We start from the raw sequence: 17,629 nt of genomic DNA on the forward strand, positions 1-17,629 counted from the left end.
TAATCCCAGCACTTTGGGAGGCTGAGGCAGTCAGATCTCTTGAGCCCAGGAGTTTGAGACCTGCCTGGGCAATATAGCAAGACTCCGTCTGGACAGAAAATACAAAAGTGGGCCAGGTGTGGTGGACACCTGTGGTCCTAGTTATTCAGGAGGCTTAGGTGGGAGGATGGCTTGAGCCCGGGAGGCAGGGGCTACAGTGAGCTGTGATCACGCCCCTGCACTCCAGCCTGGGTGACAGAGTGAGACCCTGCCTCAAAATAAAAAAGGAGTGTAGTGAGGTCTGGGCAGCATGTCACGTTATTGGGAACTTCAGGAACCTTGAGGCCATGGCTCTAGGGACATCCACAAGAGGACAGGGGAACTCAAGGCCAGCAGGACATGGCCTGAGACTGTTGTTAACAACACTGGGGAGGGTCATCCCAACAGCCACAGCCTCCTGTGGTCACCAGACCAAGATGAGCAGCCTCTGTGGCCTGGGTCAGCTGGGTGCTCAAGGACTATGGGCCGTTGGCCCAATTGCTCTCAGTAAATACAAACACCTCCTCTACCTGGCACGGCAATGGGGAGGTCTGAGAAGACTCCTGAGCTCCCACAAGCCCAGGTCCCAACAGTGATAATGGAGCCCCGTTAACTGAGTTGGCTTTGCCAGTAGGGCAGGGGGATTTCATAAGACCATTTTTCATCCCCTATTCCCCTGAGGTAGGTACTATTATTATCCCCATTTTACAGGAAGAAAAACTGAGCTCCTAAGAGGTTAAGCCTTGGTTAGGCAACTTACTTGAGGTCACCTGACCAGTAAGTGGTGGACCTAGGACCGGAACTCGCATCTGGCTGACCCTTGCAGAACCCTCACCCTTAACCATGGGGCCACACAGCCTTGCAGGAACAGCAGTGTGAGAAAGCAGCCAATCAGAAGCCAGTGTGGACAGGGCTGGAAACACGGCACCATGGAAAACAAGGCAGAGTGTACCCCCTGGCGGGCTTTGCTTAGAGAGGCAAAGTTCAGAATTCCAGGAAAGTCCAAGTCTGAGTCAAACCACAGTGAGGCCAGCAGGAGACCAGGGCACACGGGAGTGACAGCTCACGATGCACCACACATTACAGTTGACCATCTTTTTTCTGTCCATTCTTACAACAGATCCACCCCCAAACTGCAATGCGACATTTGTGAGCCCCAGTTTAGAGACTGGGAAGTGAAGGCTCAGAGAGGAAGTGACTTCCTACAGCTGCCCAGCTGGCACATGGCACAGCCAGAATAGAATCCTGCTCACGGGATTCCAAATCCAAAACTCTCCCAGTAACAACAATGGTGGTGGCCACAGCAACACCAATGACTCACTAGGGATCATCTCATCACGCCCTATTATTACATCCATTTCACAGATGAGGAAACTGACCTGCAGAGTGGTAATTAACTGTCCCAAGGTCACACAGCTAATAAGTAGTGCCAAAGTCAGGGTTTGAACCCAGCTCCAGGCCCATGTGGTTGGCCACATCTCCACAAGGTCGGGCCCTCCAGAGTATCTCAGAGACCTGGAGCTTCAGATACATCCCCTGAGAAATTTCCAGAAAAGAGCTGCAGTCAGAAGGTTCAAGGACAGGCTGGGCGCAGTGGCTCACGCCTGTAATCCCAGCACCTTGGGAGGCTGAGGCGGGTGGATCACCTGAGGTCAGGAGGTCGAGACCAGCCTGAACAACATGGTGAAACCCCATCTCTACTAAAAAATACAAACAATTAGCCAGGCATGGTAGTGAATGCCTGTAATCCTAGTTCCTCAGGAGGCTGAAGCAGGAGAATCGATTGAACCTGGGAGGTGGAGATTGCAGTGAGCCGAGATCGCGCCATTGCATTCCAGCCTGGGCAACAAGAGCGAAACTCCATCTCAAAAAAGAAAAAGAAAAAGAAAAACAACACTCAAGGACAAAATGAGAACAAAGACCAGGAACCATTCTGAATTCCTAAGTCACTTGTGGGAGTGGGGTAGGCTCGGGGGTTCTCCTAAGAGAGGCTAGAGAGCTGGGGCTCAAATAACTAAAAAGGCTGGGATGTTTCCTCCTCACTTTCCCTTCTTAAAAAGTAAGTTGATTTTGTTAATTAAAGGAAAAAGTGTTTTCAAAAACCTCTTTAAAGTCACAAAAGGTTAGATACCACGATTTCACTTCTATGAAATGTTCAGAAAAGACAAATCCATAAAAACAGAAAGCAGATTAAAGGTTGCCAGGGGCTGTGGGGCAAGGAGCATGGGGAGTGACCATCAATAGGCCTGTTGGAGGGATGAAGATGTTTGGCAATGAGACAGTGGTGATGGGTGCATTGCCACCTTAATATACTTACCACCGACCACCGAATTGTACACCTTCAAGGGGAGAATTTTATGGCATGTGAATTATATCTCCACAAAGCCCATTTTCCCATTTTCTTTTCTTTTTTTTTTTTTTTTTTTTTTTGAGACAGAGTTTCGCTCTTGTTGCCCAGGCTGGAGTGCAGTGGCGTGATCTCAGCTCACTGCAACCTTTCCCTCCCGGGTTCAAGCAATTCTCCTGCCTCAGCCTCCCAAGTAGTTAGGATTACAGGTGCCCGCCACCACACCCAGCTAATTTTTGTATTTTTAGTAGAGACGGGGTTTCACCATGTTGGCCAGGCTGGTCTTGAACTCCTGACCTCAAGCGATCCACTCACCTCTGCTTCCCAAAATGCTGGGATTACAGGTGTGAGCTACCACGCCCAGCCCACAAAGCCCTGTAAAAAACACTTATTTGCAAAATGAAGTGTCTGAAAAGCCTAACTGGGGAAGGTCAGGGAAGGAAGAGGGGCTGCTCAGCCTTTGCCTGAGGCCAGACACGTGTCCTTCAGGGTGGGCCCTGGAACCCCTGCAACCCCCCAAGGCGCTTGAGCCACACCTTTCCTACCACAAGTCCCTTTGCACTGGCTAGGCCTCAGCTCAGAGTACACTTTCCTCTGCTCTGTCCCAGAGCTCAGCTCAAGACGCCCAGGGACAAGCCCTCGAGGCCATGTGTGTGCCCATCCCAGTGAGCCCTTCCCACTTTCTGTGGGTGTGTGAAGCAAATGTCCGTTTTCCCCCAGGCAGAGCCTCCACCAGGTGGGAGCCTGCTGTCCACTGGGGTATCCCCCGTGCCCAGCTCAGTGCCAGTACAAAAGGGGCGTGCACAAATACCCAAGGGAGCAGGCGGGCATGCAGCAGGCAAGAGGATACAGGGCTAGCCTAGAGGAGTCCCCAGTTAGTGGGGAAGGTAGGCCCAGATAGTCAAGCTGTGGGGTAAGTGTGTAAGAGGAAGACACAAAGCATGAGGGGTGCCCCAAGGAGGCCCACCCGACTCAGCAAGGGGCAGGTGGGCAGGCCAGGCCATTCTTGAGAAGAGGACACACCTGTAAGCTGGAAGAAATGCTGCATTTCAAAAACGCGTACAATATGCTGCCCCCAGAACTGAGAGAACAAATCACAGCACACATGATGCGCAATAGGCAGACGTCGGCATGTCCAGGCCATCTCTTTGCTGGCTCATGGGACACAGAAAGAACTTAGCTCTACCTGAAGGCCAGTCTGTCAACAGAGTGCTGGGCCCAGAGCTCAGAGGCCCAAGAGCCAGGCCAGGGCACTGGATCAGAAGTGGGGATGATGTGGCAGACAGGCTTGGAGACCTTGGGGAAGTGGGCGAGGCTCAGATACAGCCACAGAGACAGACACTGAGGATGAGAGTGGGGAAAGAGGCCTGGGAGCCCACATGGAGATGCAGAAGGAGAAGAAAGTGACGCAGTCACACACACAGAAGAGGGCCGGTGGTCAGCCCCACGGGACATGCAGCTCATGAGCCAATGGTACCCAAATGTCCTGCCCAGCCAATGAAGGAGACAACGCTGACCTGCATGAACCCTGGCTCTCCCTGGCTTCCAGAGGTTGAGAGATCCCTTCCCCAACATGCACTCAAACTAGCATCCACCTTTAACGAGAAATCAAAAGAACAAGAAACGTCATGCCAATCTCCTGTGGGGTGACCATCTGATGAGTTTTGTCCGCTCAGGCTGCCCAGTGCAGCGCACCGTCGAAGATGGGGTGGACTCAGGGTGGGAAGCACCCCGCACCTTCCTGCTCCACTCACATCTACGTCACCTCCTAGTGGGGAAGGTCCTGGCCCCTGGTAACCGCAAGGAGATGGGGCACAAGGAGGACCAGGATGGGAGGCCTCTGCAAGCTGAAAGAAATGCTGCATCTCAAAAGCGCATCCTCCAGGATGGGAGGCCTCTGACTCTCACCACCCTACCCTCCAGCGTATTCCAGGAAACGAGACCCCAGCTATCTCCTCTTACACCAGTAGCCTGGTGGGGTCAGGTGCCCAGGTGATGTCCTCTGACCTGCTCCATAGTGGGCAGTGGCCTCTGCCCATCCCAGCCTCCCCAGGTACCTGGTTCTGCAGCTGGGTGGACGTGGCCTGCTGGTCACTGTCGCGGAGGGCCAGCCTCTCCTGTAGGACCACCAGCTCCTCCTGTAGCTGGGTCTTCTCCTCCTGGAGCTGGGACATGGCCTCCACCATCCTAAGCACCATGGGGGCCGCACCTGGTGGCCCCGACAAGCTCGAGCACCTCCTGCTGCCAAAGAGACGCCCACCTACGAGCAAAGTAGTGGCTGATGAGAGGGCAGCAGAGGTCCCACGCTGGCAGAGGAGGGGGTCCATCACAGCAAGACAGACCACCAGGGATGATAGAGGTGCAAGCAGAGGGGTTGGGCAACCAGGTGAGGGCTGGGGCAGCAGCGGCATAGGTTAGCTGGGGCCTCCAGGGCCTGTCCCAGAAGAAGACACTTCCCCAGGCAGCATCTGGGGGATGAAATTACCTGGATCCGGACTTAAGAAAGCAGTTTTCACTGAATACGGCTCTCAAAGCACATGTTCTAGGTCTGATGGGCCAGCCTCTCTCCATGGCCAGGCTGCAAGGAATCGCAGCTGGGAAAGACAAGGGATTCTCACCCTAGAAAACTCTATTCTTGCAGGAACGTTATTTCTTTAAGTCTCAAACTCTCTCAAGAGTACAGAAGAGTGGGGCTCCCCAGCCTGCCCCTGTGGCAAGTGGTCAACTGTGCAGAAAGAGGGGAGCCAGGGGAGCCGTGTGTATGTGCGAGGGACAGACAGACCAGGACACAAAGCCAGCCCCACACATGGAGCAAGAACTCAGCCAGCCGGCACCTAGCAAGGATGAAGCGCAGGAACCTCCCAGGCAAGAGAGAGGGAAACACCCGGCTGGGCGGAAGCTCTGCCTGAGTCCTCCTCCTCCAAAGGCCTCCCACCGTCCTGTCACCAGGAACGAGAGAGATGGACAGATGGATGAAGGACAAGAACACAGAATCAGGGCCTGTGACCTGTGCACGGGGCCTGGGATGCTTGTTACAGCTTGCTTCCAGGGCGCCAAGAATGGCCATGGTCTTTGCAGGTAGGGAGCAAAGAGTTTGGGGGAGAGAAGAATGGGGGGCTAGGGAGGAGGGATGGGGGGTTTGCCTCCTCCCCTCAGGGAGCACCAAATGGGATGTGACAGAGTGTGGCAGAGTGAAGGGTGAAGAGGGCATCTGCTGGCCAGAGAGCGCTGCCCTCCACCTCGGAGCCTGGGGCTCTAGGTGTTCCCACATTAGTCCCCAGGAAACCCAGCCCTCGGCAGGCTGGGGTTGGGGGGATCTTAGACTCTGGGAAGGAAGCCACTTGCACCTGAAGTCACACACCCCTCTGACAGCCTGGCCTGAGGGAAGCCAAACGGACTCAGCTGGACAGGGAAGTGGGGAGGGTGCAGCTTGCAGCTGGGCGGGGACATCTCAGCACAGCCCCAGGAGGAGGGGCAGATAGCTACAGGCCCCCCCATCCCGCTCTAGGAGAGCAGGAGGGGCACGCACAGGTCGGCTCTTCCCTCCTCCACCCGAGCACTCCAGAGAGCTGGAGCTGGGCATCCCCGGTTGGGTGGTGACCCTGGCTGTGTGGCCTGCACGTGATGCAGCATGCATGTCACACAGAGCTGGCCAAGCTCCCGCGATCTGTTCTAGAGTGAGTGAGATCAGACGGATGCTTCCAGGCCTGCACACGGGGCAGCATGAGCAGCACGTGACCAGCGTGGCCCTCAGCCCTTTGCAGGCTGCTGCAGTGAGGCAGGGAACACACTGGACTCCTGGCCCAAGAGCTGGTTCTGCCACTCGAGAGACGTGTGGGAGGGGCCCAGCAGGAGCTTCCTAGGAGAAATGGGGACAAGGAGCCTTGCCCGAAAGGAGCCCAGCACCATGGACATGCACAGGCGTGGGTGGCTGTTACACAACAGGCCATGGGGCAGAAATGAGGCCTCGGAGAGCCCAGCTCATCCAGAACACTGCTCACGCCACGGGATGTCACCCCTGCAGGGGCTTGCCGGGTCTCAGCACCGTGGCAGGGCAGTGGGAAGGGGGCCAGGAGAGTGCTTGTGGAGAAAAGATCTCCAAGAAGCTCACGGAGGCCCCAGAAAGGGGAGGACGGGAGGACAAGGTGAGATCAAAGGGGCCCTTGTGCTGGGGAGGCTGCACTCAGGGCTCAAAGATGCGATGCAGGCGTGGCCTGGACCCACTGACCAGGTAACCCTTGCTGTTCCCTGGAATCGGCCTTCCTCTTCTCAGCGCACAATCAGCAAGATGATGTCCCCTGCCTGAGGCTGGCCTGCCCACACTCAGCCAGACCCCAACCCCTGCCACTTGCTGCAGAGGAGTGCCTGGGCCCAGACAGGCCAGAACCCCAGAACAGGGCTCTGGGACAGCCTCAGAGAAGGGAGTGGCTCCTTCCACCACATGGCAAGTTCAGATACACAAGTTAACCTTTTGGCAATGGAGGAGGAAGATGACAGAAAGGCCAGCTCCTTTTTCCGTCACACGCTCTCTTCCTTCCGGGCTCCTAGAGGATGCTGCTTCCCCATTATCACCAGGCTCTCGCTTACTGCGAGGGACCCCCGGCATGGACCCGTAAGACTACAAGGGGGGCCTGTAGAATCTTCCAGAACCAGCCAGCCCTGGGCACCATGGCAGGCCCTGCCAGGGAAGAGCTGAGCCACTGGCTCCTTTGTCTCAGCCTCTGGCCAGGAGAATCAAAGTCCTGTCCTAGGAGCCTCCAGACCCTGGGGGGCCACGGATAGGAGGGAGAAGGCCGAGTCTCTCTCTGCAGGTGGTGGCGTCTGTGAGGCTGCCACCCTCGCCCTGCTTTTGACAGGCACTGGGAAAAAACAAAAAGCAGGGAAATTCAACCCCAGCCCACGCTGGCCAAGGACTCTTATCACTGGGTGGGGCCTGGATGCTGTGGGAGGCATGGGTGAGATGAAGGTTCTATACACACCACTGTCCCTGAATCCGGGAGAGGCAGGCTGGGGGATTGCAGCTGCGGATCAGGCAGCTGGAGTCTGTCTAGGCCACCTCCAGCCGGGGAGGACAGGGCATGGGGATAGCACCAACTGCACAAGAGCCTCCCTCCTGCGCTGGCTTCACTGGGGAGTGCCGGTTTGGCGGGCAGGCCTGCTTTACCTGTATTCTCTACATTCATGGTGCCACCAGCTTCCCGGGCCTCCTGGGCCCGCCTGGGGGCCGGCGCCTGTCTCTTCCAAAGCTTCTCTTCTTTCGTCCCCTGACTCTGGCTCTTGCACCCCTTGTCCTGCAGGGCCTGCTGCCAAGACACAACCAGAATCCTCACATGAAGGAGACTGCGCCAGGGAAGGACCCTCGAGCCAGAGGATGGTGCACTCCCGGAGCTGGCAAGGATCCCAGGGCCCAGCGGGTCCAGTCCCTCCCTTTGTGGGTGGGTGGGTACGTTGAGGTCCAGGATCTGGAAGAGGATGTGCCAGGTCCCACAGCAAGACAGTGGCAGTGCCTTCTCCTGGCCTCCCTCAGCAGCTGGTCTTCTGCACCAGCAAAGAAGGTTCTTAGGTACTTCAAGTCCTCAGGTGAAGCTCATGCCATCCCTGCAGGGTCTGAGAGTCACCAGCACAGAGGCTGGCTTGCTTCCGGTGCACACACCCCACAGGCAACCATCCAGCCCCACCACACACGTATCAACCTCAGGGCAACTGCTCCCATGCCAGCTGCTGCCACCCCAGGCACACAGCCCCGCATCTCCAGATGGGACCCCCAGGACTGCCAAGGAGGCTGCGCAGGAGTCCGTCCGAGCAGGGGAAGGGCCACAGCCCTGCCTCCTTCACTCTCTCCGCCCCACAGGGCTATCGAGAGGCCATGGGAAGCCGTTTCCTCTTCCAGGGGGAACACAGGCAGAGGACTCGAGACAAAGAGAGCCAGTGCACAGGCACAGGGAGAGAGAGGGGAGGCACGAAGAGGTGTTTCATCCAGAGAACGTCACCTGCCACTCACACAGAAAGATGCCCAAGGCAGGTGGCAGGGCCACATGCAAAGAGTGATCCCATTTGAGGATCATGAAAATAAAACAGGCATAGAGACAAATCTAGAGAACTATATAGACAGCGATCCTCTCTGGAAGATTGTGGGGGGATGGTGTAGTGGCTGAGAGTAGAAAGAAGCATCATTTCAATTTTGGGGGAATAAAAAGAAAGTTCACAACAGAGAGAACGTGAGAAGAGGGGAAAGGAGGTGGCCTTACATTTCATGTTGAACCTCTTTGGCATTTGAATTGTTAACCTTATAAACACTGACTGTGTTTTTTTGTTTTGTTTTGTTTTCTTTTCTTTTTTTAAATAGAGTCTCACTCTGTCACTCAGGCTGGAGTGCAGTGGTGTGATCTCAGCTCACTGCAATCTCTGCCTCCCAGGTTCAAGCGATTCTCCTGCCTCAGCCTCCCAAGTAGCTGGGGTTACAGATGTGCGCCATCACACCTGGCTAATTTTTGTATTTTTAATAGAGACAGGGTTTCACCACGTTGGCCAGGCTGGTCTCGAACTCCTGACTTCAAGTGATCCACCTGCCTCGACCTCTCAAAGTGCTGGGATTACAGGCATGAGCCACTGCGCCTGGCCATTTTTTTTTTGCTTTCTTTTTCTTTCTTTCTTTCTTTCTTTTTTTTTTTTTTTAAAGACAGAGTTTCACTCTGTGGCCCAGGCTGGAGGGCAATAGCACAATCGCAGCTCACTGCAACCTTGACTTCCTGGGCTCAAGCAATCCCCCTGCCTCAGCCTCCCAAGTAGCAGAGACTACAGGTACACACCACCATGACTGGCTGATTTTTGTATTTTTTGTGTAGAGATGGGGTTTTGCCATGTTTCCCAGGCTGGTCTCAAACTCCTGGGCTCAAGCGATCCTCCTGCCTCAGCCTCCCAAAGTGTCAGGACTACAAGCATGAGCCACCATGCCCAGCTTTTTTTTTTTTTTTTCATATCAACAGAGGTTATCTTGGAAGAGAGATAGCAAACAATTTCTGTGTGTCTTTGTGACCTTTAAATTCAAAACAAAAAAAATAAGCCACTCTTTTAAAAGTGCTCAGTCTAAAAAATAAACACGTAGTCTAGAGGCGGCAAGGCCCATGTGTGAAGCCTGGCTCTTCCTCGGCTAAGCTGTGTGACGGTGGGCAAGTTGCTTACCTTCTTGAAGCTACATTCTCCTCATTCTTAAAATAAAAATGGTAATAACAGGACCGCCTCATTGAGCTTGTGTGAAGAGTAACAGACAACTGCAGCCAAGTCCCCAGAAGGTGCCTGGCACATAGTGAGGGCTTGATATGAGGTAGCTATTATCAGGACATGATTCCTGTAATCTTCACATTTTTTTACTTTGACAATCAAAAAGCCAATACAGATAATTGAAAAGACAAGAAAAGTGACATCAGCAGGCTCCTTAGCCCAAAATTCACCCCCTCCCTCTCTCGACCCAGAGCTCCACTTGAGAAGGGCGGGTGGCAGACACACCTCTTATATTTAGGAATATTCCTGCTGGGCGCAGTGGCTCACACCTGTAATCCCAGCACTTTGAGAGGCTGAGGCAGGTGGATCACCTGAGGTCAGGACTTCGAGACCAGCATGGCCAGCATGGTGAAACCCTGTCTCTACAAAAAATGGAAAAAAAATTAGCCGGGCGTGGTGCCTGTAATTGCAGATACTTGGGAAGCTGAGGCAGAAGAATCGCTTGAACCCAGGAGGTGGAGGTTGCAGTGCGCTGAGATTGCACCACTGTAATCCAGCCTGGGTGACAACTCAAGACTCTGTCTCAAAAAGAAAATAGAAAATTCCCTCCAACTTAATTTTGACCCCACCCTGTGACCAACTGCCACACCATCGCGAGCAGGCTTGTGAGCCATGGCGGCAAGGACAGCAGCTGGAAGTTTCCATTTGCCAGCCAGGGCAAAGGTTACACTATTTCTGGCCTGTTGGCCAAGCCACAGGAAGGACAGACGGGGCCCTGGGGGGTTGGGAATTTCTGCAGCGCCTCTGTGGGGTGCATCTCAGGTTTTAACTGCTGGACAGAGGCTAGGGAGGGGGTGTCACTAAGCCTACCAGGTTGCTACACTGTGCTTGGGACCCACTCTGGCCCCACATCTTCGACCCTGAAGCACCTACCGCGTAATGGAGCTTTGTGGGGGCCCGCCAGGATGTGAACGTGGAAGCTAGTTGCTGGTGCCAGCGTCCCAGAGATCTTCAGTAGATCTGCTGACCCCAGGACTCAGCTGTAACCACAACTCAGCACCCCATAATCAAAGCTCAAGAACAGAGCCACCACCCAACTCGAGGCTGTGGGTTTCTGACTGCTGCCTTCCAATTTAACTACAGATGGCTCAAGACAGAGTAAAGAGCGGGTCCTCAGGTTTCTTTAACTGTTCTCTCACCAGACCTGCTTTTCTAGCAGATTTGAACAGATAAAAGAAGAAACTTTTGGTTCAGTTTTCAGATGAATCACATAAGAAGGGACAAGAAACACCTCGAAACACAAGACTGTCCCTGAAGCAACATCAACCCCTGCACCCGTGTTCAGATCAGGGGCTGGGACAACAAGCTAACCGGGCCAGGACATCCATTTGTACCAGGAAGGACACGTCCCCTTGAAGGGTATGTGTTTCCCACACTCCATCCTGCCCACCATTTGTACACATTCCTTCAAGGCTCTGTGAAAATGTGGCTTCCAGAAAGGGCAGAATCAGTGTGTGTGGATGGTCAGGAGAACATGGGGGAGTGGTGGGCCCTCTCGTGCACTGGCTTTCTTGGGGGGTGGGCCTTGGCAGCATCCCCAGATAGCCCTGGTGTCAATCCTCTGCCACTGCCTTCTTGGCCCCTGCCTGGTTTGCCTTCATCCCTTCGTGATTATTTGGTCACTCTCTGGCGCCTCTGCTAGACTCTCTTGTCTCTTTCTGCACTGTACCTCTGACCCTAGCACAGACTGGCACATTCTAAATAATCTGTTGAACAAATGCATTAATTAAAAATGGGCAGAGCTTGTACTGCCCTGAAAATACTCAAAGCTATCACTGCATGAACACAGCACAGATATTTGTTTAAGGAGCTCACTGCAATCAGAAACAATACAGAGGATCTGTTATAAATAATTTATGGTAAGCCCTGAAGTAGACTATTACGCAGCCGTGTAAAAGAAAGAGGTAGGGCCGGGCGTAATGGCTCACATCTGTAATCCCAGCACTTTGGGAAGCCAAGGCAGAGCCCACAAGTTCGGGACCAGCCTGGGCAACATGATGAAACCTCCGTCTCTACAAAAATTACAAAAATTAGCCAGGTGTGGTGGCACATGCCTGTAGTCCCAGCTACTCAGGAGGCTGAGGTGAGATGACTTGGCTGGAGGTTGCAGTGAGATTCTACCACTGCATTCCAGCCTGGGCAACAGAGCCAGACCTTGCTCAAAAAAAAAAAAAAAAAAAAAAAAAAGGGTAGTTCTCTATGTGTTGATGAGCATGAAGAGATTACCAGGACTTACTTGAGGGAAAGAGCTAGTGACAGAATAACATGTAAAATAAATAATAAAAATCATATAAATATGCACTGGGAACTGTGGCTCATGCCTGTAATCCCAGCACTTTGGGAGGTTGAGGCGGGTAGATCACTTGAGGTAAGGAGTTCAAGACCAGCCTGGCCAACATGGTGAAACCCCATCTCTACTAAAAATACAAAAATTAGCCGGGTGTGGTGGCACATGCCTGTAGTCCCAGCTATTCGGGAGGCTGAGGCATGAGAATCGCTTGAACCTGGGAGGTGAAGGTTGCAGTGGGCTGCAATCATGCCACTGCACTCCAACCTGGGCAACAGAGTGAGACTCTGTCTCAAAAAAAAAAAAAAAAAAATCATATAAATATGGCTGGGTGCACTGGCTCACACCTGTAATCCCAGCACTTTGGGAGGCTGAGGCGGGCAGATCACTCGAGGTTAGGAGTTCAAGACCAGCCTGGCCAACATGATGAAACCCTGTCTCTACTAAAAATACAAACATTAGCTGGGCACGGTGACACACGCCTGTAATCTCAGCTACTTGGGAGGCTGAGACAGGAGAATCACTTGAATCCGGGAGACGGAGGTTGCAGTGAGCTGAGATCATGCCATTGCACTCCAGCCTGGGCGACAGAGCGAGACTCTGTCTCAAAAAAAAAAAAAAAAAAAAGAGTTCAAGACCAGCCTGGCCAACATGGTGAAATGGTGAAACCTTATCTCTACTAAAAATATAAAAATTAGCCAGGTGTGATGATGCACACCTGTAATCCCAGCTACTCAGGAGGCTGAGGTAGGAGAATCACTTGAACCCGGGAGGCGGATATTACAGCCAAGATCACGCCACTGCACTCCAGCCTGGGCAACAGAGTGAAAGAGACTCCATCTCAAAAATAAAAATCATATAAATTTAATTAAGTGGTTCTATATAGGAAAGATAAATAAATAAACACCAAATACTTAATAGTGGATTTCTCAAAGATAGAGGACTACGAGAGGCAGTTTCTGGATAACTGTATCTCTGCCCTGTTACAAGGCTAGTTGTGTTGAATGGTCGAATATGTGACCAGCAGCGAGTAACTTAACCTCTCTGAGCCTCCACATCCTCATCTATAAAGCTCAGATCAAATACTGTATCCTGAGATTGTTATGAGTATGATGAGGACTAACATGAGATCTTTTAATGCCTGGCACAGAGTCCATGTTTGATAAACAGTAGTTCTTATTACTATTATCGTTATGTATTATTTCTATAGCCAAATATACATACATATGTAAAGTTTATCTTTTTTCTTTTCTTTTTTTTTTTTTTGAGACAGGGTCTCACTCTGTCACACAGGCTGGAGTGCAGTGGTGCAATCACTGCAGCCTCAACCTCCTGGGCTCAAGCGATCCTCCCACCCCAGCCTCCTGAGTAGCTGGGACTATAGGAACCACCATGCCCAGCTAATTTTTTATTTTTCTTTTTGTAGAGATGGGGTCTCACTATATTGTCCAGGCTGGTCGTGAACTCCTGGGCTCAAGCGATCCTCCTATCTCAGCCTCCCAAAGTGGTGAGATTACAGGCCTGAGCCACCGCGCCTAGCCTTACTTTGTCATTTTAAAGTCACTTGGTGATAACTGCAAGGGAGAAGACCCCAAGTTTTAGTGAATCCTCCATCTAGCTTTGAATTCTCACTTCAAACAAGGAAATATTCCCAAGGAAATACAAGGAAATACTCACATAACCATGTTTCAGAATAATCAACTACCCCAAACCTGCCTGTTTTCCCAATACCTTCTCCAAGCTCTGCCCATCTCAGCCAAGGCCCCATGCTTCCCATTTTAACACCTCAGCCAGGGCATGGCTGAAAAGCTCCTGCCAGCTCCTATGAGATTTCCCGTCTGACTTAATAAAGCAGGCTCCCAGGCAGAGGGGTCGTGAGGGGCCCAACAGAGAGGTGCGAGGTGGGTCCCCGGCTCTCCCCAGGTGCTTCCTACCCCCAGAAGCCTGGCAGGAACCCAGCCACTGGAGCTCAGAGAGCCAAGGCACATGCAGCCTGGAAGGCCCCAGTGCTTACCTGCAGGGTCAGGTAGAGCCCGTGGGGGCTTCCGGGGCCAGCCCAGTCCACGCTAAGGGCTCGGCACTGAGCTAGGGCTGGGCGAGCTGCACTTCGGGCACTGGAGTCCTCGTCACCGCAGACTGGGGTATCTTTTCCACGCCCTGTCCCAGGACAGAGAGATAGGTGAGACACTCCTCCGACCACTGGCCGAAGACTGCTAGCCATGGACCACTGGCCAGAGCCGCAGCTGAGCTCAGCTTTCACACATCCCTGGCTGGTCCAGATGTGGCCAGGAGGGGCTCACACACCCTTACACGCCTGCCCTGCAGAGGGGAAGGCCTGGCTCGGGGCAGTGGCTACGCTCCTTCCTTACCAAAAGCCGCCCAAAGATTCTCTTCTGGAAGGGGCCCAATACCCCACCGGAGGCTCCCCTATCCCCACAGTGGCTTTTGGGGCAGGCATCTGCTCAGCAGGGCAGCGGAAGGAAGCCAATGCCAGCCAGCCTGCATGAAGCTTTGAGGACTTGCACAGGGGCTATGGCTTTATTACCCCGGCTGCCTCTAGGTGGCAATTTCTTCCCTGACTTCATTAAGACCAAATCCAAACCAGGTGGCCCAGCCTCCGTTGCCTCCCCAAGCGTATTCAGAACCAGCTAAGGTGCATCCCCTTGTGCCTCTGACACACCGCCTCCCTCACCCATGGGAGAGAGGGCGGGCTGTGGCAGCAATGCCCCAGCCACCCACCTCCACCTGCAGGGCTGAACAGGGTGGGATGGGGGCCAGCCTCACGAGTCATGAGGCACACTGCAGAGCCACTACCCTGGGGCGTAACAATATCCCGAGTGCCAGCCACTGGGCCAAGTGCTTTTCAGGCCTTACACACATTCTGTTTTTTTGGGTTTTTTTGGGTTTTTTTGTTTTTTTGTTTTTTTTGAGACAGGGCCTCTCTCTGTTGCCCAGGCTGGAGTGCAGTGGTGCGATCTTGGCTCACTGCAACCTCCACCTCCCGGGTTCAAGCAATTCTTATACCTCAGCCTCCCGAGTAGCTGGGATTACAGGTGCGCACCACCAGCCCAACTAATTTTTGTATTTTTAGCAGACACAGAGTTTCACCATGTTGGCCAGGCTGGTCTTGAACTCCTAACCTCAAGTGATCTGCCCGCCTTGGCCTCCCAAAGTGCTAGGATTACAGGCGTGAGCCACAGCACCCAGCCTTTACACACCTTCTTGATCCTCAGTTTGCTTGTCAATAAAATGGGGACAACTTCACAGCCCTGTGATAAGGATCAAATGGGATGAAATACACGTGGTGCCCATGTAGTGCCAGGCACACAGAAAGGGCCCACAGTACAGGCCAATAGGACTACAGCAGCCATCAGCTCCTCAAAACTCCCCAGGGAGGTGGGGGGCATTCTCCCCACCTGACAGGCAAAGAACCGGAAGCCCGGAAGGGTTAACAATGTGCCCAGGGTCACAGGGAGCCAGGATTCAAATCCCATGTGCTAATCAACCCTCTGCCAGCCAATTCTCAGGGTGGCAATATGGGGGTTGGTCGGGGGACTCAGAGGGGCCTGGGGCAGCTGAGCTGGCTGAGGCCCAGTGGCAGGCACGGCGCTTGCATTTCACACACAGGATTTCATCTGACCTTTGTCTTAAATTTTTTAAGTGGATAAAAGTCTGTATGGTCATATAATCTTCATAATACCCATTTTTTTCCTTCAGGTTAGAAAGCTGAGATAACACAATATTTCAAAGACCTATATGCATGCACACACACACACAGACACACACGACTAGAAGGCACTACATAAAATGTTCAGTGACTAGCTTGTGATTTTTATTTCCTTTTTGATATTTTTCTATGTGTTTTAAGTTTTCTAAGGGAAAATGTTTTTGTTTTACCGGAAAAGCAATACTCATTCATATTACATTTGTAATACTTAGGACAACCTTACGGGGTAGAGGCCATCCTCTGCCCCTTTCAGACAACTGGGCTACCTGGCCCAAAAGCCCAGGCTTTTCCCCAGGCCCCTGGGTCATCCCCAGCCTGGCTGTGCTGCTTGGGAGCAGCCAGCCCCAGACAACCATAGAAGCAGAGAGACCTCGGAAGGCATCAGTCCAGCTGCCACTGACAGCACAAATGTGGTGGGAGAGAGGGGTGAACAGGAGTTTGCTGTGTGCCCTCTCTGGGCCTCAGTTTCCCCTTCTGTGCACCAAGGGGCTTGGACCTGATGGCCCAGAGGGACTCTGCTAGCTCTCACAGGCTGGCAGTCTAGACCCTGTTCCTGTAGGTCACGAGGGACAGGGAGCAGACCCCTGAAGGCACCTTGCCTGGAGAGCCCTCTCTCCCCCACACTACCAGGGCGACCTGCCCACGCCTCGGGAGAGGGTCATGGACAGCTCCGCGGCCCCGCCAATCCAGTCCCGGCCCTGAATCAGAGAAGCCGCTCACTTCTTGACTTTCGCAGCACCGGGGGACATGACCCAGAAAGGCGAGCTGGCACTGACAGCTCCCCGGGGAGTACAGTGGGGGCCAAGACTCTGGGACCTCTGCCCACCTGCTGTCAGGGTCTCTACAGAAGCACCTGAAATGAGCACATGGCCCCCAAGCCCCGCCAGGCCACGTTCCCGAGCAGCCTCGGTCCACTCCCAACGCCGTCCAGGGGCCAGCCCAGGCAGGATCAAGTGTCAGCGGCGCTTGGTGCCCAGGCAGCCACTTCACCTACCTTGTTTACCAGCCTGGGCAGAGACCGGAGCTAGCCCACACGCTCTTGGCCAAGGACGGCAGCCCGCAGAGCTCTGACCAGCTTGGCCAGAGGGAATGCAGCTGATTCCCCCTGCTCTGTGCCCGACCCGTGTTAAAGTTTAACCCGGCTTCCAGGTCTCCTCTTTTCCAGACAGGGGCGCAGGGAAGGAGCGCCCGGCGAGACTGACGCTCCGGCTCCACGCCCGCCCGGCTCTGGGCTGTCGGTTACCCTGTAATTACCTGACAGCTCTGACTGGGCTTAGGAACCGGTGAGAAACCTCAGTCTCATCTCTGGTATCTGGAGGAAGGAAGGGAAATAAAGAGGCATTTTAAAAATGCGGACTCACCAGTTCTCAACCTCCCCGGGCCGGTGTGTGGGAAAGGGCGGGCGGCCGGGCTGGCTGGGGCTGGGGCGGGGCGAGCCATCCCCGGCTCGGGCTCCGGGGCCCGGCCCACTCTCCACAGGCCCCGCAGCGAGGGCGTGGCTCCCAGGTTCCACGTCCTGCGAGAGGGGACCATGGCCTGGGGCTCAGCAGCCTCCTCGGGGCACCAGGCAGCCTGCGGAGAGAACAAGGGGAGATAAGCTTGAAGACCGTGGACCAGCACAACTGCACCTCGGGCAGAGCCAGCCATCTGGAAAGGTCTACGCCCCACCGGTCGCTGGTTACCCAGCGCAGCAGCTCCAACTGCACTGTCCCCCAAAGACCCTAGGGCTCGCAGGATGAAATGGGGCCTGCTGCCTTTTGGGGGTATTTGTTTCCGAATACGGAGGCTCCGAAGTGCGAAAGGAGCATATCAGCTGTGCCTGAGACCCCACACCTGAGCCCTTCCCAGCTGAGCCTGGAGCCTGAGGACAAGCCAGGTCCTAGCCCCACACAGAGGAGGCACCGCGAGTCAGCAGCATCTCCGTAAGTCTAATCCTTTTCCTCCAAGGCATCTAATTTTCTAATTGCAC

At 53.8% G+C, this 17,629-nt stretch overlaps 1 protein-coding gene across 30 annotated transcripts in view; it reads right to left on the reverse strand.

Moving 5' to 3' along the window:
* The window catches only part of KIFC3 (kinesin family member C3), a 107,574-nt gene that overhangs the window by 22,812 nt on the left and 67,133 nt on the right, over nt 1-17,629 (reverse strand). For 6 of the 30 annotated variants that reach the window (XM_016929910.3, XM_063797155.1, XM_016929904.4 and 3 more), the window contains exons 2-6: nt 17,022-17,232; nt 13,948-14,090; nt 7,530-7,668; nt 4,423-4,625; nt 3,883-3,960 (exon numbers count right to left, since the gene is read on the reverse strand). In XM_016929910.3, the coding sequence (XP_016785399.2) occupies nt 3,883-3,960; nt 4,423-4,625; nt 7,530-7,668; nt 13,948-14,090; nt 17,022-17,193 (735 nt within the window). In that variant the 5' untranslated portion in view covers nt 17,194-17,232. Of the gene's footprint in view, nt 1-778; nt 1,303-3,882; nt 3,961-4,422; nt 4,626-4,850; nt 4,884-7,529; nt 7,669-13,947; nt 14,091-16,654; nt 16,973-17,021; nt 17,233-17,629 lie in introns of those variants that run through there. The other 24 variants (XM_063797157.1, XM_063797160.1, XM_063797159.1 and 21 more) reach the window with 15 other exon arrangements.

This window comes from Pan troglodytes, chromosome 18, assembly GCF_028858775.2.
Source record: "Pan troglodytes isolate AG18354 chromosome 18, NHGRI_mPanTro3-v2.0_pri, whole genome shotgun sequence".
NCBI lineage: Eukaryota > Metazoa > Chordata > Mammalia > Primates > Hominidae > Pan > Pan troglodytes.